The following is a 27,605-nucleotide window of genomic DNA, read 5'->3' as shown; positions in this document are numbered from 1 at the left end:
ATGAGTACTCGTCTTTAAATGGGTTGCAAGGAATTCACAGGCCTGATCAACACGTTGATGCCAAACCCTCCCTGCCACGCAGAACCAGTGCAATCTGGGTTTTGGGACCAAAAGCAACATGGTCCCCATTTCATGACATGCTTGGAGAGGTAGGGAGTGCAGGTGATTCCACTACATCTGGGCTGCTCTCAGGCCTGTGGGCATGGGCAAATGATACACAGACAAAGCACAGAGCCCCACTCTGCCTGCCCCAGGGTCTGGAAAGTCACTCCGGGTTCACAACCAACCTGGCTCCAAGAGTTTCCAAGCATTTCCCACACAGAATGGGGAGTCTTCAAAAGGGGGAGGGAACGCCCTGGCAGGCAGGGTTCACATTGACTCTCAGGAAAAGTAAGGAGGTCTATCCTGAAATGACACAGGGGTAAGGGAGAGGGGAGCAAGATGAAACCGAGAAGGGTAAACAGTTTAAATCAGCGGAGACCTTAAGAAACAGCTGGTCTTCTGGAGTTGAAGTTCTCATCACTGCCATCGCACAGCCAGAGCCACACACTTCTGGCAGCAAAGTGGGGGGTGGGGGTCAAGACCACACACAGAGAGAACTGGGGCCTGGTGGCGGCGGTGCACACCTTTAATCCCAGCACTTGGGAAGCAGAGGCAAGTGGATCTCTATGAATTCAAGGCCAGCCTGGTCTACATAGGGAATTTCAGGCTAGCCATAGCTACTTAGAGAGACCCTGTCTCAAAAACCAACCAACCAACCAAACAAGAAAAATAACCCAAACAAACAAAGTCTTAAAAATGAGCGAATATTACATAGTTAGGGAAGACAAACCAGAATAAAGGTGAACAGTGAGACCACAGGGACTTTACGAAGGAAACAGTGCAGCTGATCTGCCAACTCCAGACTCACTCCTGGGAAAGAGCGCTCCCTTGGAATGCCGGGTCTCCAATCACGGTAGTTCCTGGTCAGGTCAATCCCACAAACATTCCTGAAGGTCTACTACAACTATACTGAATCTCTCAGGGCTATCTAGAAATGTCTGCCCTTCATATGCCAAGTGCCTGGAGGCCAGGGAGAGAGCAGATCAAGAATTCTAATAAGGCCTCAGTGTTGACTATAGTTGGATTAAAAAAAAAAAAAGCTTAAATTATTTTTAACTAATTTTAGACTTATAGAAAAGTTCAACAAATAGCACAGGGAATTTACAATATGCCTACCCCCCACCCCCAGGGTTAGCATCTTACAAAACCATAGGGCAGTATCTAGATCAGATTAGCACTGGGAAATACCACTAGCCAAAGCGAATAGCCGTGTGTGAGTTTCACCAGTTTCTGTGGCTAATGTCCTTGGATCGCCCGTCTAGACAGAATATTATCCAGGACCTGTGTGTGTGCATGTGTGTGCCTGCACACTGCGGAGAGCAGAGCTGTCTTCCTCAGGGCTCTCCACTGTATTTTTTGTGACAAGGTCTCTCACAGAGCCTGAAGCTCACTGATTTGGCTAGGCTGGCTAGTCAGCGAGCTCCAGGGATCTTCCTACCTCTGCCTCCCACCACCGGGACCACAGATATGCCCTGCCACGCCTGGCTTCTCACGTGAGTGCTGGGGCTCCACACTCAGAGCACTTTCTGGGCTGACCCAGTTCCCAGCCCCTCACTCTTGCTTTATTATCCACTCAGCTTCCCGCAATCTGTGTCAGCTCCTCAACCCTCCTTTGTCCTTTTCAAGAATATTGGTCAGTTATTTTCTCAAGTGGCTCTCACTTTGGTTTTGAATGATGTTTCACGTGATGGGATTCAGGTTACACATTTCGACACTGCAAGATCTGGACAGACAGGACTGAATGCTGAGGGTGCTGACCTCATCAGTGGGGACTGTCCCTACTCCAAGTCTCTCCAGTGCAAAGCTATTATTTCTCCCTGTGTAGTTAATTTGGGGGCAACTGGATTTTAAAGAGGGAACATGCTGTCTTTACAAACTCCACGTGCCAGCCCAGCTTGATGAGGGCTGCAGCTGCCCCACAGATGAGATGACATCTGATGAAGATGAGCGCAGAGACGTCTCTGGAAGACGCGGAAGGAAGCTTTTGGTGACAAAGAGGAGCAGCAGCAGTTTATTTATAGATCCACTTGAAGACAGATCATTGTAACTACTGGAGTTGAATTTTAAAACTCCGGGAACAAAGGCTGACTATTTTAAGTTTTCTTTGCACTTAGTTCAATGGAGAGTATCAGAGCTACGAACCATACCCCAGGCATCACTCCCAAGCTCAGTTAATTCATATTTCGCACAGCATAACAGTACATGAACTAGTCCTGCCAAGACAGACACCCAGGCCCGACTATCCAATCAGCAGAGGTAGCTGGCTTCAGATAAGCCAGCCAGAGTCCTTAGCCAGTGCCGCATGCTTCATGGGAGGCCATACCCCAAGGAGTCTCATGGCCTCTCTGTTTCCCAGAAAATGAAGTTGCAGACAGCAGAATGAACTATAGTTACATCATTCCTCCCCCTACTCCTGCAGGCTTCAAAGAGGGCCAGTACATCTTATCTGATGCCTATCCCGGGTCACTAGCAGCAGCTTGCCTACCTGCCCACCACAGCTCCAGGAAGAGACAGGGCTCCCTGAGGATAGTGGGTCCAGGAGCTCCCCTTGTCCGTGGCCTGACCCCAGGTGCAGATCAAAGACTCTACACCCCTCAACCCTGAACTGCAGGCAGGACCAAGAGGAGTATTCAGATAATAGCATGACACACACACGGGTGTTAATGTTTTTTATATCCTTACTTGAGCAAAGAGAACAAATATGATTTTTCTCTTTTTTTTCTTTGAGACAGGGTCTCATATAATGCAGGACGGCCTTGAAATTGCTATGTAGCCAAAGATGACCTTCAATTTAGGATCCTTCTGCCTCTGCTTCTAAGGGCTGGGATTACAGACATTCATCACCACACCTGTTTTTATTTAGTGCAGGGAAACAAACAGTACTTTAGACATGATAGGCAGGCACTATGCCAACTAAGCCACATCCCCAGTCCCACAAAATGACATTCTTGACACAATATGGGAAAATGTGAACATGCTCTCAGTATTGTTAGGAAGAAATCACTAATTTTGCTGAATTTGACAAGAGCTTTACAGTTACATAATTAGGGAAAACCCTTGTTTAGAGTAAAATGCGGTATCTGGAATTAGAGGCACGCTCTAGGGCTTCTAAGGTGTGTGGGGAAGATGGAAGGCTGGCCTCTGCAGAAGCCGGGTGAGGGCTCCCAGGCCCATATGCTGCTTCCTGCTCCACTCCCGGGCTAGGCTGAACATTTCTGTCACACAAAGGCTTTGTTTGTTTTGATAGCAAGTGCTGTGGGCTGATGCCAGGCTGGAGAACCCCAGCAGGAAGCAGAGCTACAGGGTCACCTCCACCTTTGGGGGCCCTGAGTCTGCAAGCATGGGAGACAGTTGGCTTTGCCTAAGCCCAAAGAATGTCTGCCTGAGCCTTTGGCACTGCATAGAGAAAGCCCCTGATGGCAGTGACAGCATTCACTGAACTCACAGCAGTGTCCAAACCTTCACAGAAACTAACTGTAAGATAATCTCCATGGAAACCATCTATTCTGATTTTTTTTTTTGCCATGGTAACCAATAAGAACATAAACATAAGTATTATCCAACACCCTTACACCACATGGTCAACACTACTAGCCAATCTGGAAAATATAAAATGCAAAAAGGGTTTTTCCATTTCAAATGAAAAGAAATTCTGGAACTCTAGTCCAGACACAAAGTTCTACCAACCTTTGTGGCCTGCCGGTTGCCTGTATCACCCCACACCACCTGCTGCCAAAGGGACAAATGAAGCCAGAAAGTTACTTTCTTCATTTAGTCAGGGACCATGAAAAAATACTTAGAGAGGGCCAAAGGCAGTCAGAAGGCGTACATACTCAGCCACACTGCTCAATGATCCAGGCATGTGTCCTCCACACCCTGATTTCCTGGGCATCCTTTTCCAGACACACGCTGGGGAGAGCACAACTCAGCCCAAGAGCTATGAATAGCTGATGGTAGGAAAGAGGGGCTACTCTGGGGAGGGGACTGCTCTGGGCGGGATTTCTAGGGCTGCTGAGATGGCTCAGTGAGCAAAGGTGCTTGCTACCAAATTTGATGACCTGAGTTCAAGACCCACATGGTAGAAGGAGAGGACTTCTGAAAGTTGTCTTCTGACTTCCACACTTGCACTGCAACACACACATACACCTATTTAAAAATAAAAAAGGCCAGATTTGGTGGCATATGCCTTTAATCTTAGTACTCAGGAGACAGAGGCAGAGGCAGAAGTAGGTAGATCTCTGTGAGTTCAAGGCATCCTAGTCTACATAGTGAGTTTTAAGACAGCCAGTGCTATGAAGAGAGACCTTGCCTCAGTGAATGAATGAATGAATGAATGAATGAATGAAAAGAAGCATTTCCAAACACCTGGGGAAGACCACACAAAGGAGGAAAGAGCCTCAATGGCCAAGAGCAACTGCTGGGAACAGGTGACAGTGTCCCAGAGGAACAGAGCTAGACTCAAGCATCTGGGCTTTTTCTACGTGTGGCCTGTTTCTTCTACTTCCAACTTTCTGGGTTTTGAAAAATAGAATAGAACCAAAAAGAGAAAGAGTCTTAAATGCCCGAAGCCCCAGTTCTCATGCACTCTCTACTTTGCACTCGAAGCTGGCTAGATTGTGCTGTGGCCTCTGCTGGCTCTTACATAGAGAGGTGACTTGCAAGTGTGAACTGACAGGGCTATAGGTGGCTTGGCATCACCATTAGCAAAATGGCAGTAACATAGCAGTGGCTGAGATGACAGGTGTTTGAGGGCTGTGTGTGCCTTACAGTGAAGCTTAATGGTCTGGCCACCCCATTGTTGTCTCTGACTTGGAACCATCTCCTCACATGCAAAAGTGGGGCTACCAACAGCCCTGAGCCCACAGTGAGGAGGAAAATCTCCCAAAGGAGTTAGCAGAACTCAAAAAGAGGTATGATGGTCGGATTTACACGCTGGGTAAGCCCTGATACATGCAGAACTGAACCTGAGGCCTCTGGACTTCGTGTGGATTCAAGAGTCAGCAGGCTCTCTTCAGGATAGGAGCTGGCCTAGGTACCCACAATTACAGTGTGGGAGGTATGAGTCAGAGTTAGCACAAAAGGAGACACTGAGGACAGTGCAGAAAGCAGCAGCCTGGCCAGGCAGTGGTGGCGCACGCCTTTAATCCCAGCACTCGGGAGGCAGAGGCAGGCGGATCTCTGTGAGTTCGAGACCAGCTTGGTCTACGGAGCTAGTTCCAGGACAGGCTCCAAAGCCGCAGAGAAACCCTGTCTCGAAAAACCAAAAAAACCAAAAAAGAAAGAAAGAAAGAAAGAAAGAAAGAAAGAAAGAAAGAAAGAAAGAAAGAAAGAAGGAAGCAGCCTGGAAATGGAGATTTAAGAACAAGGGACTAGATTAGAGGCAGAGCATCTAGTGGCAGCCAGGAGGCAAGAGAGGAAGACAGGCCGGCAGAGGCCTATGGCAGGGCAGCATTTTCCTTACTGACAGTTGCTTCTGGTAATAAACTGTTCTAAGCAGACTAGAAGATGCCTGTAGGTTTAAGGGGCTCATGGGACAGCACTGGAATCTCTCTGAACAATCCTGAAGATTCTAACCAAATCTACACCCCTTCCCCTACAACCCTTTTCCTCTAGAGTGGAATGAAAGGGATGCTGGGTCTTTAACTGCCTCTCTCAAGCTGTAGCTTCTACCAGCCACAGAAATGTCTAGGATATAAAAAGACTCCTTGTCTAGGATGCCAGACACTGCTGGACACTGCCTTTCAATAGACTAATGGTTTGCAGAGTGGGGCCCTGCACGAGCAGCATCAGCATCTCCTGGAAATGTGTTAGGGGTATAAGATCTCTACCAAATCAGAAGCACTGGGGATGGCCCAGCCAGCAGCAAGTTTTCTTGTTTATTTTGTTTTGTTTTTTTCAAGACAGGGTTTCTCTGTCCTTGAACCTGCTCTGTAGACCAGGCTGACCTTGAACTCACAGAGATCCACCTGCCTCTGCCTCCTAAGTGGTAGGATTAAAGGCATGAGCCACCACTGCCTGGCTCAGTAGCAAGTTTTAACATTCCTATGTGGGCTATGATGCACACTTGAGTTTGAAAACCAGTTGGAGGAGCTCTGGATAATAAATGTCAAAAGTTAAGAGGACTGTCTTGGCTGGGCATGGTGGTGCACACTTCTAATTCCAGTACCCAGGAAGCAGAGAGAGGTAGGCAAATCCCTATGAGTTTGAGGCCAGCCTGACCTCCAGGCCACATAACAGGATTACATAGTGAGACAGTCTAGCAAGCTTGTTTTGATCCCAATACTGTCAGGAAAGTCCAGCTAACATGGCCTAGGGATGTCTTAGGGATGTCCGCAAATGTTCCTTTGTGCAAACACAAACACATCTTTACATAGTCGGAGGCTGCTCATTTGTTTCCCAGCCATCCAGACCCAAAACACCACATAGAAACTGTATTATTACAACACTGCTTGGCCTATTAGCTCACACTGCTTATTGGCTAGTTCTTATATCTTAAATTAAGCCATTTTTATTAATCTGTGTACTGCCACGTGGTTGTGGCCAACCAGTAAGATTCCATTCAGCATTTGTCTCCTGCGGAAGCTCCATGGCTTCTCATTGACTCTGTCTACTCTCTCCTCCTCTGTGTGCTTGGAACTCCAGCCTTGCCCTACCCTGCAGCCTTGCTCTATTCTGCACTGCAATAAGCCCAAAGCAGCTTCTTTATTAACCAATGGCATTCACAGCATACAGAGGAGAATCCCACATCATCCTTGTAAGATTTCCTTCTTCATGACAGGAAGGCACCTGAGCAGCCAGATTACCTGACATCCCCTGTACCCATAGCACCCCATATCTGTAGGGGGGAAAATAAACAGCAGTGGGAGGCACTGATGATCACACCTGACCAAAGGTGGTAGGAATGTGACTCCCTACATGAGTGTGCACTCAAACACACACTGAGCCTGTGCATTTGTCCTAGGTCTGGGGATGCTGAAGGAGAAATAGGGGACGCCTTTTGCTTCTTCATTCAAATGCCTCTTGGTTTTGCTGCACTCAAGAGGGCAGACTGAGTCGAGAACCATTCACCAGTATGTCATATGACCTCTGAGTCTAGGTTCCTCCTCTACAAGCAGAAGGCATGAATGAATTGTACCAGGAGCCACACAGAGATGCACAACCAGGTAAGTCACAGCATCCCCATTGTCCCCAAGTAAATCACCCCTCAAAGCCCTCTGAGATCTACAAAGTTTCCCAAGAGGCAAACAGGGAGGATTGTGGGACCTTCAGGAGAGGGTCCGCTTCCCAGTTTTTCCCACCAAGCTTTCATCCACAGAAATGAGGGACACTGTGGACAAAGCTAGTCATTCAGCAGGCGCACAACATAAGACATCTGAAGATATATAGCTCGACTACCAGAGATGCCCTGGACCCAGAAGCAGAGGCAGCTCTCTGTGTCAGAGGATGGGCCCAGTGAAATCAACCCTTTTCCAAGCTGTGCATCTGATTCACTGGCAGCAGGCAGAAAGCCAAGAATTCCCTTTAACAGTCTTTTAAAAAGATAAAGGAGCCAGAAATGGGGTCAAGTGGAGAAGGGAGAAGTTCCTTTTTAAGACACATAAATCTGGGGTTCATTCTGCTTCAAATACACTCAATGACCCTCCTGCTAAGCATGCCTTTGAATCTAAATTTCTTTTTTTATTTTGTGGTGTTTTGTTTTTGAGCTTAGGCTGGCCTCCAACCTCTTACATAGTCAAGAATGATCTTGAACTCCTGGTCTTCCTCCCACCACCTTCCAAGGAAGGACTGAGATTGTCATTGTACCCAGCTTGAATTATTATTATTTCTCACTATAAAAAGCAAATGCCTCAGGAAATTCGGGATCAACCTACCCCTGGACCCAGCAATACCGCTCTTGGGAATATACCCAAGAGAGGCCCTATCATACAACAAAAGTATATGCTCAACTATGTTCATAGCAGCATTGTTTGTAATAGCCAGAACCTGGAAACAACCTAGATGCCCTTCAATGGAAGAATGGATGAAGAAAGTATGGAATATATACATATTAGAGTATTACTCAGCAATAAAAAACAAGGAATTCTTGAAGTTTGCGTACAAATGGATGGAAATAGAAAACACTATCCTGAGTGAGGTAAGCCAGACCCAAAAAGAGGAACATGGGATGTACTCACTCATATTTGGTTTCTAGCCATAAATAAAGGACAGTGAGCTTATAATTCATGATCCTAGAGAAGCTAAATTAGAAGGTGAATACAAAGACAAACATATAGGCATCCTCCTGAATATTAACCTTCATCAGGTGATGAAAGGAGACAAAGACCCACATTGGAGCACCAGACAGAAATCTCAAGGTCCAAATCAGGAGCAGAAGGAGGGGGAGCACGAGCAAGGAACTCAGGACCGCGAGGGGTACACCCACACACTGAGACAATGGGGATGTTCTATGGGGGACTCACCAAGGCCAGCTGGCCTGGGTCTGAAAAAGCCTGGGATAAAACCGGACTTACATAGCAGACAATGAGGACTACTGAGAACTCAAGAACAATGGCAATGGGTTTTTGATCCTACTGCACATACTGGCTTTGGGGGAGCCTAGGCAGTTTGGATGCTCAACTTACTAAACCTGGATGGAGGTGGGCGGTCCTTGGACTTCCCACAGGTCAGGGAACCCTGATTGCTCTTCAAGCTGATGAGGGAGAGGGACTTGATGGGGGAGGGGGAGGGAAATGGGAGGCGGTGGCGGGGAGGAGGCAGAAATCCTTAATAAATAAATAAATTTAAAAAAAAAAAAGCAAATGCCAAAACAGAAGTCTATATTCTAGGAAACAGACCCAAGTCTGGAAATCAAATTGCTAATAACTCCAATATCTGTGTCCCCTATAAAATTTATGTTAGAATCATAATCCCTAACATATTTGGAATTGAGCCTTTGGTAGGCAACTAGGTCATGAGGACGGAGCTGCCATGATTAGGATTAGTGCCCTTATAAGGGTTTTCAGGCAGCACTGTCTACTACAGGAAGACGCAGAAGGAAGGCATTACTTCTCTACTACCGGACCATCACCAGTGGTTATCAATGCCCTGCTTGCACCACCCAGCCTCCAGAACTGTGAAACATGAACTTCTGTTTAAAAGCTGCCCTAGTCTATAGTAGTTGAAAGGCACAAAGACAAGACCTGAGAGTCAGGTGGAAATGGGTCGCTTCTTTGCCTTCTTAGGTGAGGTTCCCATAAGGAAAATCTAGGTCTTCAGAAACCACCACAAGCACTTAGGACCCCCCAGATCCTCAGCATGAGCAAGTATCTATGGAGTAGGAACCAGATCCCCTTAGCACCCCAAATCAGAACCCTATGGCAGCAACCAAAACAAAACACAGGTATAGCAAGTGATGAGACCTTTGTCCTCAGATCCTGGGGCACAAGGCAAAAGAAAGAGGCAGACTGTAAGAAGGAGGCCTCAGACTAAGGGCAGATATTCTTGACTGGGCCAACCCCTTCTCCGGGGAAGGTTCTAGCACCAAAGTTCTGAGATTCCTGGGCATCTTGCTCTAAGGAGTGTTGAGGGTGGCAGAAGGGTGTGTGTTGTTTTTGCCCATCTCAGAGGTTTATTTTCTTATCTGCAAGCTCGGAAGACTTGGGATATGTCATTTAAAAATACAACATATGCTTGCAGGGGTCTAAAACCTACCCCTGTCCCTACAAGGACCACCTGTAGGGAGGAGCCAGCACCAAAAATTATCTCAGTCAGCAATCACCCACACCCCTGTCCAATGCCCCCACCCCAAAAGATCTGAACATTTGATCATTCTGACTGGCTCTTAGGAGACGGAAGAGGGAAAAAGGAACATTCTTGAAATAGCTACAGCTGGGTGAGCACTTGCCATGTGCCAGGAACAGGGCCAAGTGCTGCTTGGCCACCTGCTTGGCATGCCACCTGTGAAATCTCATGGAAGGAGGAGGACCCAGTGACTCCCAGGTTGACAGAAGAGGAACCAAGACCTCAGAAATCCAGCCACTGCCTGGGGTCACAGCACAAACAAGGCAGGGACAGGATTCAATCACTGGTTGGTCGGAAGCCAGAAGCCAAGGTCTTAACCACAGGTGCGCTTTTCTCCTTCAAATGCAATCTTGAGAAGAGAGCAGAGAAAAGCCCTCAACCCTAGAGATCAAGGTTAATGTCTAAACCGGAGCAGTCAACCCTGAGAACTCAGGAAGTGGGTTGGCTTTTTTTCTGTCAGTTTCATTGAATTACCTAGAACTTGATGTTCTTCCTCCCTACCCCACTAATGCAACCTTCTCAATTGCATAATGGGCCTCTGACTGTGGCAAAAATAAGGGTAGATCCAAATAATGCACCTTTGTTAATTAAAAGTAGCTTTAAAAGCTGGGCATGGTAGTGCACACCTTTAATTCCAGCATGCAGGCAGAGGCAGACAGATCTGAGATCAAAGTCAGCCTGGTCTACATAATGGGACCTTGCCCCTCCCCCTCAAAAAGAATGTTAAAAGGTACTTTTATAGCGAGGGTAGAAATCTGTTCTGGAGAAGCTGAGATCTGGGGTAAGCAAGATGTTTCTCCTACTCTAAAATCAGCTAAGACAACTGGGTCCTTCTGCCTAAGGGACAGACCCTTAAGTACAGAGAGCAAGGGGGTAAAAACAGAGGGCTGAAGGCCAGGGCTGCAGCAGGAAACAGGGATAAACATCAGACCCCTGAAACACCAGTACAAGCACCTGCTACAGAGAAGCCCTCTGCAGTACCCACCTATACCTCTCTAGGAGACACCCATCTGCCCCAAAGCAGCCCTTCCCACCTTCTTTCAGAACAGAGCATGGAGACTCCTGCCCCCCTTCAGCCCACAGCATGACCTAGAATCCTTCATGTGCAACTTTCCAAGCAGAGAAAGTGTTCCAGCCGCAAGCCCTGAAATCCCTCCTTTAGACAACTCAGCCAAGAACAGAAGGAAAATGGCACCCATTATTCTCCTTCTGAATGGCTGGGAAATGGCTTTTGCTTTTCAACATGAAATGTGCCTAAAAATAAGCTGTGAATTTCAACCAGAGGTTGAAAATAGCTCTGCAGTGAACAGAGCTCTGCTTGGAGTGAGTTTAAGGACAGCCTTCATTCCAAGATCTGAAAGCCGAAACGCCACGGTCAGAGAAGGGGTCACAGGCAGGGGGGCTCAAGGGTGAAGGAACCGCAACAGGCACAAGGTTGTCCTTAACATTCTCTGCTAGTGGGGGAGCAGCGTGGGGTCCAGGCAAGGTCTGCCCCTCAGGCTTCCAATGGACACAATGGAGAGAGTACATGGTCAGAAGTTCCCACGAACTCCCTGGAAACCCCAAATGCCCAGGAGCATCCATCGTGTTTTAGTGCCTAAGGTGATTTGGAGATAGGATATGAAGGGCATTGGATACACAGCACAGTTTGGTCATGGTTGCAGTGTTCATGGGTTTTTTGAGAAATCAAACCACTCGGGCCAGTCACTAAATCTCTCATCAGGTATTATCGCTGAGCCAGGTAGCCTTGGGCAGGCAAGGCAAGAAACATGCCCAATTTGAAGAAAACCAAGTTGCTAAAGGTGAAGAGTCTTTTCTTATTGTTTACCAACATCTCTGAGACCCCGAAAGTTGATAGCCAAACAGCACTCTTAGGAAAACGAACTACCAGAGACTCTCCGAGAGCTCTGGTGCGCACCTGGTGGGAGCCAGAACTCAGCCAACTGAGCGGAGTCCTTGCGCAGGCTTCTAGACGCTCCCCTGAGTCTCTCTCCACACTTCTCCCACGGCCTTCCTTTTGGGCTCCTCCTGAGGAAGAAGCTCTGCAGTGATTCCTACCTGACAATATCTGAAGACATTTCTGGTCCCCAAAACTGGGGAGCAGGATGCTACCAGCACCCACTGGGTAAAGGCCAGGGATGCCACTAAAGATCTCAGTACACAGGATAGCAAACACTCAAATATCTACCCCAGATATGATTTGCTGAGGTTGAGCAGCTCAGAGTTACTGAAAGGATGGGATGTGGGCAGAAATAAAGCATGGGAGAATGTCAGACTCAGGTCACAGGACAGCAGTGCTTCTGGGCTCCCCTGAAGAACAGAGCACTCTGGACAGTCAGGGGATCTGAGTGCCAGGGAAGACTCAATACCCTGGCCTTCCTCCTTTTCCCTTTCAGGGAAGCCTCTCAGACAGCATTAGGAGTGGGTGTGGGTGCGTGGGTGAGTGAGTGTCTAGAAGGCCTACCTGTCCTCTCAAAGCTCTAGAAGGTACTCAGGACAAAGAACAAGCAGTGCTTATCTTACCCAAGAGTGGTTCTAAGATTACGGTGTCACTTCAGGACTCTTCAGAATCGGTCAGTCCATGGGTACTCTGAACCCACTGGGGAAATGGAGGTTTAGAGAGATGAGCTGCTTCATCCCAGGCTATCCCAGCAGGGTTCAAAGCAAACTCCATGAAGCCAGAATCTATATCCTGTGCCCTGCTTGAGTGCCATGTAGGGCAGACCATTGGCAGGACTGTAACAATAGCCCTGACATGGACCTCAAAGTAGTTTGGGGACAACTGGCTGCCTTGAGTCCTGTTGAGCCCTTCACCTGCCAATGCCCCATCCTGTCCTGCTGGCCACCTCTCCCACGTGATTACACCCTAGACTCTCAGGCTCTGAAGCTCTGGGAAACAAGGTGACATGTTCTCCATTCTGAGGGAGTTTGAGGGACAACAAGCAGTTTATCCAAGTTATTTTCCTAGTAACTATAAGAAAAAAAATACGCAACCTTACTATAGCCATTAAAACTACATTGAGATTCCATCTCAGCCCAGTCAGAATAGCAGCCATTAAGAAATAAACAACAAATGCTGTTGGTGGCAATGTGAACTATCCACTGTGGAAGTTAGAATGGAAGCATCTAGAACAACTCAAAGTAGATCTACTGTATGGCCCAGCTACACCACTGGGGGCATTTACTGAGGAACTCTGAGTCAGTGTATCACAGAGACGCAGCATCACTTACAACAGCTAAATTACGAAAAGAATGAAGTGACGTTGTTTGCAGGCAAATGGATGCAACCAGCAATGCCCGTATTAACTGGATCAAGCTAGTCTCAGAAAGCAAACACCATACGTTTTCTCTCATTTGTGGTTCCTAGATTTCACATAGCCTCATAAAGTTATATACACGACACGGAAGTAGAAGTGAAACTGTAGGGAACAAAGAAGCCTACTGGAGGGGGTGGGGAGGAAAAGGGGAGAGCAGGCGGCTGGGAGAAATATGCTCAATATTTACATGAAATTCCTTTTAATAATAATACTTTTAAAAAATGTGGACTTTTCTTGCACCTACTGGATACTAACTATTCCCAAGAGGCAGATGATGGGACCCTCCTAGAATAGGAAAGAGCTGCCTAGCAGCCCCTGCCATCAGCAGCTCCTGCCATCAGCAGCCTCCAGCATGGTTATTTAGTCTTGCTCAGAGGAGACAGCATGGTTACATCTGAAAGTCTCCCCTGAGAACTAGAACGGGAACCACCTCCCCACTCTGCAAGCAATGAGCACACACAAAGATCTTGGCAGTGCTGATCTCACGTGAGTTCCTGACAGTCAAAGAGTCATACGACAGCTGGGCGATGGTGGCGCAGGCCTTTAATCCCAGCACTTGGGAGGCAGAGGCAGGCGGATCTCTGTGAGTTCGAGACCAGCCTGGTCTACAGAGCTAGTTCCAGGACAGGCTCCAAAGCCACAGAGAAACCCTGTCTCGAAAAACCAAAAAAAAAAAAAAAAAAAAGAGTCATAGGACAGAGGGCAAAATCGACACAGGATCCTTCTAGGTAAAAAATGAATTAGCACGCTGGGTGGTGGTGGAGCAGGCCTTTAGTCCCAGCACTAAGGGAAGCAGAGGCAGGGCAGATCTAAATGAGTTCGAGACCAGCCTGGTCTACAAAGTGAGATCCAAGACAGCCAGGGCTACACAGAGAAACCCTGTTTCAGAAAAGGGTGAGGAAAGAATTTATAAGAGGAATATAACTTTTGAAATGATCTTGCAAAGCATGGGCCCTTTGTCTCAAAAAAACTGAACAAAGAAATGAAGAAAACAACCCCAAACAACAACAACAGCAACAAAAAAGAAATCAGCAGCAAGGAGAGCATCAGCGCACCCCAAAGAGCCCCAACTAGCCCACAGCTCAGGGCTCATTAGCAAACACTTAGGAGAAATAAAACCTCCCAGCCACAGCGATGAGCCAAGGGGGAGGCCCTTGGAGAACAATCTAGGTTTGTTGTGGCCTACTCTGGAGCAGCTCCACAGCCTGGGCACGTGCAGCAGGGAGATTTCAGTTGTGAAGCCACAGTGAGCCCAGACAGACTAAGGAGGCTTCCTGGTTCTATTCTGAGTCCCAGCCTTGACTTGCTGGGGTTTGGGCGAGTCGCTTCCTGTTGTTCAGGCCAGCTTCCTCCTGCTTGGGAGACCATGGTGCTTCTTAGGTTCAGGGGAAAAAGATCTAAACAGTCTGTCACCATAGAAGCTTAAACCTTTGGGATTACAATCGTGACCTGCTTCAACCAAAGTTGTGTATGGGTCTATTTAATGAGCCTTTATCAGTTAACATTTTTCTCCCAAATATTTATTCTACAAAATTAGTTATTTTTATTCAGGAACACTGAATGCCCTTTTACCAACAAAGGTACTAAAAATGGTTTGTGGCTGAGGAACTTCCTTTCCATGGTTTAAAAAAAAAAGAAGTGAGAGTAACCAAACCAGGGTCTTTCCCACTCATCGCAGCTGAGGCTTTGTGTCCTGAGCCCTCTAGGAACCAGGACTTGGATCCTGGGATCCAAGGGCAGCATCCTTGGTCTCACTCCAGCAGCATGCACCATGACAACACTCCCCACCAAAAGGGTGCTGGACACCACAGCTGCTCTGTAGCTTTTACAGCTCATGTGTTCATTCTAGATTGGAGTCAAGGCCCAAAGTGTTATTTGATGGACCTTCCCAGGGTGCCTTTCTTGTAACAGAGATGCCTGCAGGCCTCCTCATCTCCAAGCCCAGTGCTGTTTACTGTGACCATCCCAGAGTCATGTGGCTCAAGCCCTATCTGCTAAGTCACTTACCAGATTCCCAGTAGAGCTGGCCAGGGGTGGAGGCCTCTGTACTTTCACATCTCCATAATCAACATCAAAGTTACTCTTCCAAACCATCACCTGCCAAGAGCAATAGGCACAGAGAATGAGGGGAGAAAATGGGACCATAAATCAACCCCAAAGTTCTGAATCACAGTGGTCCCCATTTCACAGCTCAACTCAACTCTAGGACCTGTCCCACATCCCCAGAGCTTCGGGGACAGACCCGTGGCATCAGGATGAATATCATGATGTTGCCATACAGCACGACTAGGCCTGAACACCTGCTTGTCCCTCTACCTGAGTGTCCTAGACATCTCAGTGTCAGAATCACTATTTAATCCATTTGTTCCCTTTCCCCATTTATCATGTCTCTCTGAAAAGGAAGCTCCTGAGGGTGGGGCCCTGCTCATGACACTGTGGGAAGTGGTAGACATAAAATCCAAGCCTCACTCTGGGTTAACGTCCTGTCTCGACCCTCACTGCAGCAGTTGTCAACCTGTAGGTGAAACCTCTCTGGGTGTCTTTCACGGGAGTCACATAGCAGTTATCCTGCATATCAGATATTTACATTATGATTTATAATAGTAGCAAAATTACAGTTATGAAGTAGCAATGAAATTTTTATGGTTGGGACCACCACAACATAAGGAACTGTATTAAAGAGTAGCAGTGTTTGTTAGGAAGGCTGAGAACCACTTACTTACTGTGAGGCTTAGGTGAGGGGTTCAGCCTATGCCTAGGGCCCTCTTTGAAAAGATCCCAGCTCTCCTCTCACAGGGCTGCTAGGAGGTTCATAGGACACAGTGTGTAACAGTCATTGGCATGACTGGGAATGAATGCTAACACACTCATAATCCTAAGCCTAGTAAGTTTAACAATAAAAAAAAACATATTCTTAGCCAGGTATGGTAATACAAACATTGGCAGCAAAGACAGGCAGTTTTCTGAGTTCATAGCCAAGCTGGTCAATCAATATAGAGTGAGCACTACAGAGTGAGACTCAGCCTTAGAACAAACAAATAAATAAACAAATACATAAATAAAGTGGCTTCAGTGGTTAAGAGCATTGGCTATTTTTCCAGAGGACCCAGGTCTGAGTCCCAGCACAACTACTAACAACTCCTATTACTCCAGTACCAGGGGATCTGACTCCCTTTTCTGGCTTTCCCAGGCACTGCATGAATGTAGTGCACAGACATACATTCATGCAAAACACTAGTACACATTAAAAACAAAAAAGTTATCAGTGGTGGCGCACGCCTTTAATCCCAGCACTTAGGAAGCAGAGGCAAGTGGATCTCTCTGAGTTTGAGGCCAGCCTGGTCTACAAGGCAAGTTCCAGTACAGCAGAGAAAAACCCTATCTCAAAAACCAAAATAATTAAAGATATAAAAATAAATGTTAAAGAATTTCAAATAAACAAACAAATGAATAACCACACTCAGTATCTTCCTAAGCTGAAGGCACTTCCACAAAAGCTTAGGAAGCAAGAGCACTTCCTGCTGGTGGCTAGAAGCCACAGGAGGCTGGCTGGCTACTTCTAGGGTTACTTTCAGGATGGCTGGCTTGGTCAACAGAGGAGGAATTCTGCAATATGACCAGTTGTCAATGGAAGCCAACGAGGCCACACACATACACACAAAACTAAACCAAACCAAACAAAAAGCACCACTATATCCCCCAAGATAAAGGCCTGACGTGGCCCAGACGCCATCTTCACTGGGACACGGCTGCTCCTATGAAGCTCACCACTCCTTGAGCAGTTCCTCTGTTTACAGCGCCCAGAGGGATGGGCACAATGGTACCTCATTTATCAACTTACAAACAGAACGCTGGCATATGCATACCCCACGTACAAGGTCCTTGTATAGCTGTGCAGACCTAACGCTTCTAGGAGCAGAGTGGCTAGCGCTTCTAGGAGCAGAGTGGTTAGCATGAACACAGAGATAACACCAATACCCGGGAAACAAATGAGCAGGTGTAAAATATCAGGGACTTGATAGCTCGCTGTTTGAGGATGGCCACGGCAGGTGGAAGCTCTCCCCCAGGTTTCCTCTTGTGATGTGTGACTCCGTTTTAGCATGGCTATTTAACATGTACATCTACTGCACAGTTAACATGTGCATCTGCCATACAGCTTCCGTTTTCCACAATCACTGGAGGCTCAAGGCTCTCCTTTACCTTCCTCTTCTTTGGCTGCTGGCTAGGACCTAGTGCTGGGATGGTAAGATACATGCTGGCTGTTGTCTAGGCTGTGGACAAAGAACCTTTAGCTAGTATCTGCTTTACTGGAAAATCAGTACATTTCACTGCAGCTGGGACTCACAGAAGGCCACAGGCCTGACTCACAGAGCTGCAGGGCGAGGCCAGACCCAAGGATGAACATTCTCGACGTCCACCAGATCAACTGTGTTCACAGCCACTGCTCGTTCCTTCAGAAACAGAGGGCTGTGGAGATACTCTGAGAGACTGCGGATGGTGCACCCTAGGTGCACCTTTCCTGGGCCAGGCTTTGAGCTAGGCACCAAGGTCAGAGTACCCCCACCCCCACCCAGCAGATAAGCCCTTGGCAGTTAGCAGCCTGGGCATGGAGGCACAGGGATGTCAGGATGAAGGCTCAGTGCCAAGGGTTATGAGATGGGACAGGACTTCCTCTGCAGTCAAGGATACAGAAAACGCTGACCCTTTAAACATGTCATGAGCAGGGAAGCAAAAGGCAGCAGAGAATGAAGTAGAGGCTCCAGGGAAAAACCAAGACTCTGCAATCATGCAGGCTCAGTGCATGTCCCTGTCTCTGCCACCTGCTGGGACTGTTTCCTCATTTATAAGAATAAAATAGGAAGACTTGCCCCACAGGACTCAGGAGAAGTAAATGAGCTATGAAATCCTTGCCACACTGATGACATTACCAGATCTGCAGTAAGTACCCAGTAATTCTTCACTCTTTATGTAATCAGGAGAAAGGGGGAAAAAACCAAAACTGAAATCTTCAACTTTTTCACCATGATAATTAGTTCAAACTCCTTCCAACCCAAACTAGATACTGTCGAAGTATCTAGTTTGAGATACTTCTACAGTTGTCCCTGAAGGAGACTTGCTTGGGGACAGCCTTGGCCCTGAGCATCCCCCACAAGCTCCATCACCACTGTGATGTGATCTTCACCATGGCTGTAGTCACTGAAGGCCCGTCTCCACATGACCTGCAGCCTCCTGCGAGGTTCTGAGCAGGATCAGCTCAGGCTCCTTAGGCCATTCTTTCTTACCTGTTCATCAGAGCCTCCAGAAGCAAAATATTCCCCCGTTCTTGAAAAGGCAACAGTGGTAGCAGGTCCCTAGCAGAACAAACAGAATAAACACCAAAAGTCAGCTGGACATGGTAACACACAAGAGATCACAGAAGTGGACACAGGGAAATCAGGAATTCCAGGCCAGTCTGGGTTACATAAGACCCCCATCTTAATACACATCCTACAACCCCCTCCAAAAAGATCATACCAAGTCTAAATGCACAGTTCCTGAATGACAGCAGCAGTGGGACAAAGGTCTGGGTACTCACTCAGCACCCAGTCCTCCTTAGCCTTTGTCCAGGAAGCTTGCATGTGATCAGGTACAAGAACTGCTACTGGATCTCTGCTTCCAGACACCTCAACAGACAAAGGCCAGGCTGTGGGATCAAGGATGGACAAGAGAGGAGGGAACAGGACATTCACACTGGCAGTTTGGCCAGACAGGCATCATTTTCATGGCTGCCCTAATGAGAAGAAGGTCAGAGAGCACAGCTTGAGCTCAACACTGATTTCTCTGCTACAGGCCCAATAGTGCCCTGCTGTAGCCTAGAGAAGTGGAAGCCCCAAGGGAAGCCAATGACTCAAATGAACAAGGCAAAGTCAGGGGCCTGAGCAACAGGAAGGAGGCCAAGGAAGGAATTACTGAAGGTGCCTGAGGAGTGAACAAAAAATGACACCAATGTCCCTGCAATGTGCGTGTCATTTTCTTAAGTTTGGGCCTTGCAGGGCAATGTTCTCTGCTGGCTTCCTACGTACAAAAGGTCAGAGCAACCATCTAAAGGGGAATTTCAAGTACATGCTATGCAGCACTCTCCAACAAGCACACCCTGGATGGGAGGAGACCATCATCTCCTAGCAGAGAAAGAACATTCCTCCCCATATGCCTGGAATCCATTCCAGAATGATATGCCAAGCAAGGTCACAGCCACAGATACAACCCTCTCCCTTCCAGCTGAGCATTTACCATAGCCAGTGCCTGGCATTCTGCAGGCAAAACCAGACTAAAGTTCTCTGAGATCTGGCACAAAGATCACCTCAGTTCTTCTGGACCACCAAAGTATAACAAGGACTGCGCACAGCCCGGCGGTGGTGATGCATGCTTTTAATCCTAGGCAGAGGCAGGCAGACCTCTGTGAGTTCAAGGCCAACCTGATCTACAAGAGCTAGTTCCAGGACAGGCTCCAAAGCTACAGAGAAACCCTGTCTTGAAAAACCAAAACCAAACCAAACCAAAACAAAACCCAGACAAATTTAAAAAAAAGAAAAGAAAAGAAATGTCCACAGGAGGGGCTTTCAGCAACAAAGCCTGGGCTAGAGACAAAGGAAACACAGGAAAATACCCTGCACTGAGTGCTAAAAGGACCACGGCTTAGGCTGAAAAGAGACCTCACAGCCACAAGCAGCTTTTCTCCCTGGAGGCAGGCAGTGAGCCATGCCTCCCAGGCTCAGGCACATGAGACAGAAGGGTATACCGCTCTGGCTTCCAGAATCCATTTCTAGTTCTTCCTCTCAGAGGCGCTCATACTGGGGTGACAAGACAGAAAGAATTCCATGTGGCTAGCACTGGCTGGGAGCCCTGCACCTGTGTTAACCCACCTAATGCCCAGGACAGCGTGTGCCTTTACCATTCCAAGCTGGGGGGAACAAAGCTCAAGAGCACCCAATACAAAGCCTACGCCTGCCTGTTACCTGCCTTCTCCACACAAGTGGTTCCCAGCCCAGGAATTCTAACCTACCACTAACCAAGATAAAGTGGACCCACTTTTCCTGCTAGGGAACAATGGCCACTCACATCCACGAGCAGTGAGTGTCAAACACCAGGTGCGAGCCATACTGGACCATGTGGCTCCATTTTGAGTGACACTGACTGTATTTGCAGCATGGGGAATGTCCCTTCCAGTGGAAAGTTAGCAAGGTGTTACAAAGCTGATGGAAGAAGGTGGTACACTTTCAAAGAACATCTACTTGATTCTTGACAGTTGTGACATTGTGACAATTTCATACTTGGAACATTTTTGTTATTGTTTGTTTGGTTTGATTTTTGGTTTTTCTTTAAATTTGGTTTTGTTTTGGGGGGTAGGTTACAAGGGCAGCCATATTTGGAACTTTTTAATGTGTGGCAATGCTGTAATTAAAAAAAAAAAAAGACAACAGAACGTTTTTCATTTTGAGGAAAAATACAAAGAGGGAAGAAAGAAAAGGGAAGGAAACCAGTGCACGGAGTTTCAAAAGCAGACAGGCCCTTTGCCCACCCAGAGCTCATGGGAAGAGCTCCAAGAAGGGCCAGCAATGACAAGAGCAAACACACTTGTGGCTCACTCTCATTGCTTGTCATCACTCAGCCACCAGATGCCAAGCTGGGAACAAGATGTCAGCAGCAATAGCAGAGAATGCACCCAGCTTACAGGGGGATTAGGGCCAGAGGGCAGGTGCTAACATTCTGGGGCTCCCCCAGGAGACCAAGTCTTTCAGGGGACTCAGGGATAAGCAAGCAACTAGGAGACTCTGTGGGGCCCACACACTTCCCCAGTAGTGCCTGCCTGTTGGCTAAGAGGCAGCAAGGCTCCTGTAACCAGGAGCCTCTGCATTCCTAGAAAGAACAGTGCTCATCAGAGGCTTCTGCTGGTCTGCCCAGAGCCCAAGCAAGCAGCCTGAGGCCGAGTGCAGCCTGTGTTCCCATCAGACTGTATCACCACGCCACTGCAGCCACCTCAGTTTATGAAAGTATAAACTATTTGGCCCGATGACGAAATCACATGATGTGTTTCCCAGACCATGACTATACAGAGCAGGCCCATTTACCTGGGCTGATTCTTGTGTTCTTGGGCTTGGCCCTCAGGGTCTGGACAAGTCAGCCTCCTCTGATCTTGCCCTTCACCATTCTAGTCTACTCTACTGCTCGCTGCTTCTCAAAGGCTGAGCCAAAAAAAGTCTCTTTCTCCTGCTCCTCCTGAAGCTCTAACCCTGAGCTCTTCAGTCACTGTCAATCTTCCTTCATTTTAAATAAACTCATTTAAGGCTACAAATCTGTCTCTGAAGATTCCAGTCTGTACACTTTCGCTGTCATTCCCTTCCTAATGGTCAGTTTTGACTCAAGTTCTTCTTTAGGCCATCAGTTACTGGGAAGTGAATGAATCTAAGGTTTTCAAGCCAAGGGAACTTGGGGAGTTCCTTTCTCTAAGTGTCAGTGATCAAATACAGTATGTTCAAGCTTCATGGTGGCCTATTCCTTTCATTTGATCAATCATTCCTGGTGCGCTGAAGGCCAACTCCAGCAGGGATGTGGCTTAGTTCTTCCATTCCGAGGCTAGGCCTACCCTGGGGCCTCCACAGGGACTCCAGACCATGACTTGAGCATCATCTCTTGCTGGGCCTTAGGCGGCAAAGATTCCAGCTGCACTGCACCCCAGCAGCAGAGTGGCCTACCTGCTGGGGACCCTGTCCCTTGTCTACCTACTCCTGACCACATCCATGCAGATGTTTTACAAGCTCAGCTAGGGCCCCCTCCCGTCCCCTAAAGGTTTTTTTATAAGGTGTTTTATAAGGTGATTTTTCTCCTTCTCCTCCTCCTCCGTTTCTTCCTCCTCCTCCCCCTCCCTCTTATTCTTACTTTTTTTTTTTTTTTTTTTTTTTGAGACAGGGTTTCTCTGTGTAGCCTTGGCTGTCCTAGAACTCACTTTGTAGACCAGGCTAGTTTCGAACTCACAGAGATCCACCTGCTTCTGGGATTAAAGGCGTGTGCCACCACTGCCCTGCAAGGTGATCCTTCTTAATCTGTAATGAACACTGTACACACATTGTATCTTCCCTTTCTGTCTCCTGACCCTATCATACTTGGCTGAACTCACGCCCAGTCACTTCACCACGCCTCTTCTCCCTTGTCAATTTCCAGACTCATGAGAGCTATGCTGCCGATTCTTTTCTCTATATTATTTAATTATTTAGCATGCTCACACATGTACCATAGCACACATGTGGAAGTAAGAGGGCAACTTTCAGGAGTCAGTTCTCTCCTTCTGCTACATAGATTCTGGGTATAAAAGTTGGATCATCAGGAGGCTGGAGATGGTTTGATGGTTAAGAGCATTGACTGTTGCTGTGGAATAATCTTTTTGTATAATGTAAAACTGTGTCATTCTGGTTGGTTTAATAAAATGCTAAATGGCCTATAGCTAGGTAGAATTCTAGGCACAAAGAACACTGGGAAGAAGAGGGGCAGAGATGCCAGGAAACGCAGAGCAAGTAGGATGGGTACTATAGAGCTGAGGTAATAGAGCCACGAAGTAGAAAATAAATGAAAAGAAATGGATTAAGTTATAAGAGCTAGTTAGAAACAAGCCTAAGCTATCAGTTGAGTTTTCATAATTAGTAAGTCTCATAATAAGTCTGTGTGTCATTATTGGGAAGCCAATAGTCCTGACAAAAAAGTCCAACCACAGACTGCTCTTCCAGAGGACCAGAGTTCAATTTCTAGCACCCACATGGCAGCTAACAACTGTCTGTAACTCCAAGATCTGACACCCTCACATTGACATACATGCAGGCAAAACACCAATGCACATTAAGAAAAATAAGAACTCAGGTCATCAGGTTTGGCAGCAAGGGCCTTTACCCACAAGCCATCTGGCCAGCTCCCTGTCCATTTCCTTTAAACACCAAGCATCAGGCAAAAAGAAGCCCGTAGTGACTCTGTTAGATTGCATGCTCTGATACCCTAGGCAGCCTGTCCAGATCTCTGGACTCTCCTCACACCTGACAAACTCTGTGGCACCTGAATTCTGACCATGGGGCCCTAAGAGCTACACTGGCCAAAGTCCAGTATGATACCCTAACACACCATGTACCAGTGAACAAACAGGGCTGTCATCCCACACACTCCCCAGGTATGTGAAAAGGCAGAGTGGCCATCATATATATGACCAAGGGGGCCAAGAGACTTCTGGTGTGGGTGCTCTGACCTCTGACCCTGTACAGAAACAGTCTGGCACACCAGGTGTTTGTATATCCAAGTGGTGAGCCATAGGGATATTACAACTCTGTGTAGGAGGTGCTGCCTGTGGAAAGTAAAGCTCTCCCTCTACCCTGACCCAGGACCCTAGTTCTTAACTCTGGATTGCTAGTGGGTGCCAGAGAGCCAGGCTGACTCTGGGTTTCTTACAATGGCACACTTGAATTACTATTCTGTCCTCATGGCCCCTTACACTTCCCAGAAGAGTCCAATCAATACCAGGTAAGACCCTGGTATTGAATATCAATTATCAAATTACTCCTCAGAACAAAGCAACTAGACAAGGGCTAAGTCCTCTCAAGACACAGGGCAAAGAGACATTCCAGAAGTTTCTTCTACTGTTGCAGCCCCAGGAGAAACCTAAGCACCTAAGATTCTTTTCTTTTACTTCCCCAACCCAAGCTAGGGCCTGGCATGGCCCAAGTGCCCAGAATACATCTGTGGGTCCCTCAGAAGCCTGAGCTCCTGCCACGAGTACAGTCAGCAGCCTCTGTCCATGTCTAGGCCCATGGCAAGTGTTCCCACCCACATTAGGGTAGCTGTCTGTGCTCGCCGGATGGTGTGCAGCTCAGTCACTCCACAGCGACACTCTGCAGTAACACGCATACCAACTGCACAGCCACTAATAGCAGATTTAACTCTGCCCACAGCCCACCCACCATCCTCTCCCAAATAGCTCTAGAGGATTTAAACCAAATGAGCATGGCTCAAGACTATGTTTCAGAAAATACAGAAAAATAAATCTATATTTCTAGCACCTTGCCCCCACACTTGCCACACAGATCTGTGAGGGCCCTGTTCAGGGCATGAGGCTTCAAATGACAGCTGCAGTCGGTGGGAAAGCCCTTCCCTCTCCTGCCGGTGTTCCCTGACGTAAAATGAGGGGGCGCACTGCAGCTCCTGTACAGCTCTCACTTCCCCAAATCTGCACTGCACGGGGAGAGAAACTGGGACTCGTTCCTTCCTGCTTAACTGCCACCATAGTGGCAGGACTACCTCCACCCCCGCCCAAGCCTCAGACTCAGGGCAAGCCCCTTTCTGGAGCTGACTTGATCCACTGGCCAGAGTAGCAGCGTCCACTCAGGGCTGTTATCTAGAGGCTTAATGACAGTTCATTGCCTCCCACCATTGCTGAGAGGCTCCAAGCTAAGGAGTGTTAAAGGGCTAGGACCCATGCAAGTCCAAGCCAGCAAAGAACTTTTCCAGCTCTCTGGTCTGTCAGGTCACTCAGCAATGTCTCTACAGAACCTCAGAAGAGCCAGCTTCACATGCTCCAGGTGCCAAGCAACAGGATCTGTTCCAAAGCCAGGGCCATGTGAGAATATCAGAAATCTTTATGCCTATAATAAACTTACCAATTTCTAGCCCTCCAATGGTCTGAATGTTTTTGTTCTTTCTAAAAATTCATGTTAAAGTTTAGTTCCCAGAGCAACAGTGTTCCAAAAGTGAACCTAAACATCCCCACTTACCCCTCAGAGTGAGCCCTTCACTACACAGTGAAAGACCCTCAACCATAGAGTAAATCCTTACCCCAACACAAGACCCTCCCACATACAACAAGCCCCATGCCACACAGAGCAAATTCCTCACCCAAGAGTATGCCCCTTGACCCAGCCTTTAGCTCAGCAAAGTAATTCACTCACCCAAAAGCAAGTTCTTTGCCCCACAGTGAGACCCTAAGCCTCAAAATGGGGGTCTTTCACCGTATATTGAACCCCTTGTGGGTTCATATGTATTTCATATATATTCAACAGGGGAGGTTGCATATACAGAAAGCCCTTTAAGTGGGTCACTGGGAAGTCTGCTCATCACACACCAGAGAATGACAAAACTGCCACGTGGTTAGACTCCTTGACTGATATTGGCCTACAACCCCACATAGCTCCAATCCAAGAAACCCAAGGCCAACAGGGTGGTCGTGACTCATCCTGGTACTTGACAAGTTACTTCATCTAGTGCCCTTGCACCTAAGGAGACGCTGTGACCTCAACCCAGATAAGAACACCCCCAAAGCACTGTGGCCCTGACCCTTTCTCCTCCTCTGTGGAGAGGCCCTCCTAGTCTCCGCACAGCTCTCCAGCACACAACAGCCCCTCTCCCTCCTGCCAGGGTCTGCTTCCTGATGTGACTTGAGGTTGTCCTCCCCAGGGTCTCACCCTTAGCCTGTGATCATCCTCTTCCTACACGGGTGGAAAAGGAAGCACAAGAAAGTTGCTGTCCCTCTTGCCAAATGGACTTCCTTGTGACAACTTTCTAGGGATTGCGCCTGGGGACTGCCACTAGTTGTACCTCCTAGGTTTAAGCTGGTTCTATGGGGTGCTGGGATATAGCAGCCATGAGACCTGCTGGCATCTTATCCAGACCAGTGATGCTGAACCAAGGGTGAAACCACAACCCAAATGTCAAAGACATGTGACAGGCAAGAGAGTGTAGCAGAAAGTATGGATGTGAGCACTTGTCTCAGCTCTGCTGTCCTGAGAAGTACACAAGGCCCTCAGTGTCACCTGTTCTCAAGTGTTTTCAAATCTGCCATCCTGCTTATCTGCAGTCGGGGACCACTTACAAGCCCAAGAACTGCTAAGTCACACACAGCCAGGCGGGGCTACCAACAGCTGAGCCTCATCCCCCATCATATCATCACCTCCTGGACAGAGTGTAAAAGCTCAAGTCACCAGAGCCCACCTGCACTTCCGGAAGATCAGACTCCATTCTTGGCCACAGCTCTCCAAAAGCACAAGGAGTTCAGTCCAGCTGGTGGGCTTTTATGTCTGAACCAGCTATCCAGATAAGCAAGGCTGTTTCATCTGCAACATCCTCCTCTTTGGGAAGCTGACATTGAACTTCCTCCAAACAGGGCAGAGCTGAACTGGACTGGGGTAAAAAAAGGCTCTTTTTCAGGCAGCCTTGACTCCCACACGCACTCCCTTGCTTCAGCCCTGATGTTCAACTTTTCAAACCAGAAGCACTCTGTATCTTTAGTAAGCACCAGAAAGAAAGCATGCCACACAGGGTGAGGAAACTGGCTGTGGAGAACAGCACTGAGCAGCCAGCACCAGCTGAGAGAGTCAGGGGCCTCACTAACGGCCCTGAAGAGAAAGGAGGCAGACAAAGAACAAGTGTCTCTAGAAAGAGCAAGGATTATGAGAAACATGAGCATGGAGTAGAGTCTGGGCAAACCTGGCTTCCTGATCAGCCTGCAGAACTCTAAAGAAGCCAAGCCTAGGGATACCCCGAGCCTGTGGTACCTCAAAAGAAAGCTACGCATCAGAGACCTCAACAAGAGAAACTTATAAAATCTGTGGCAATCCTATTCTGTACTGAACAGCAGTCTAGAGGATGGGAAGAGGAAAACATCCGGCCTTAGATCCCAATTCTCACCTTCATCTGAGCTGTGAGAGACGGGCAGGGAGTGAGCAGGGCCTGCTCACTCTCAGCCAAGCCTCTGAGTACTTTATAGGACACACCTGTCCTTCCTAGTCTCTAACACCTCTGCCTTAACAGAGTCCTCCACAACCCAGGCTATGAGCGCCAAAGAGTAGGACCACAACCTTCATTTTGTGTCCCTCCTGTCTGACCCACTAAGCAGGGAGCAGGTGACAGACAGATGCAGGGAAAACAATGTCAACAGGTCTGCCTTTATGTGTTCAATAATGCACCAGAACATTTGCCACCCATACTGAAGTGTCCTTGGGCTGGGAGAGGTCCCCTCTTCAAAGGACGCTCACAAAGAGAGGGAACGTCTGATTTGGTATGCACCTGCTTACATATTGTTTCTGAGAAGTGCTTTTGTTCTGCCCATGGAGAGCAGGAGAGGTAGCTTTCATGGGCCCTCCTGGCTAGTAGACCCAAACTGGTTACACGTGATCTAACTGCTGCAACACAAGCAATTGGCTTGCAGTCACTACACCCTAAGACACACTGCACCTGGCTGTGGTGGCCCAGGGAAGACAAGGGCTCACCACTTGACGAGAGACAGCAAACAGCTTTCAAGTCCCAAGAAAGAAGAGAAAGCTATGTCCTCACCTCTGAGCCACGGCCACAAGGCCTGCATGTGCCCCAACAGAAGATAACAGGATACAAACATAGCTCGGG

The 27,605-nt window shown here is 47.8% G+C and overlaps 1 protein-coding gene across 1 annotated transcript in view; it reads right to left on the bottom strand.

The window, feature by feature from the left end:
* Poc1a (POC1 centriolar protein A) overlaps nt 1–27,605 on the bottom strand; it is a 52,377-nt gene that overhangs the window by 9,142 nt on the left and 15,630 nt on the right. The window contains exons 8-9 of the mRNA XM_005368501.2: nt 18,482–18,550; nt 15,207–15,296 (exon numbers count right to left, since the gene is read on the bottom strand). Coding sequence (XP_005368558.1) covers nt 15,207–15,296; nt 18,482–18,550 — 159 coding nt within the window. The remainder of the gene's footprint in view (nt 1–15,206; nt 15,297–18,481; nt 18,551–27,605) is intronic.

The sequence above is a fragment of the Microtus ochrogaster genome, unplaced genomic scaffold (genome assembly GCF_000317375.1).
Source record: "Microtus ochrogaster isolate Prairie Vole_2 unplaced genomic scaffold, MicOch1.0 UNK33, whole genome shotgun sequence".
Taxonomy (NCBI): Eukaryota; Metazoa; Chordata; class Mammalia; order Rodentia; family Cricetidae; genus Microtus; species Microtus ochrogaster.
The sequence above is the reverse complement of the archived record's forward strand: the minus strand, read 5'-3'. Positions and strand labels throughout refer to the sequence as shown.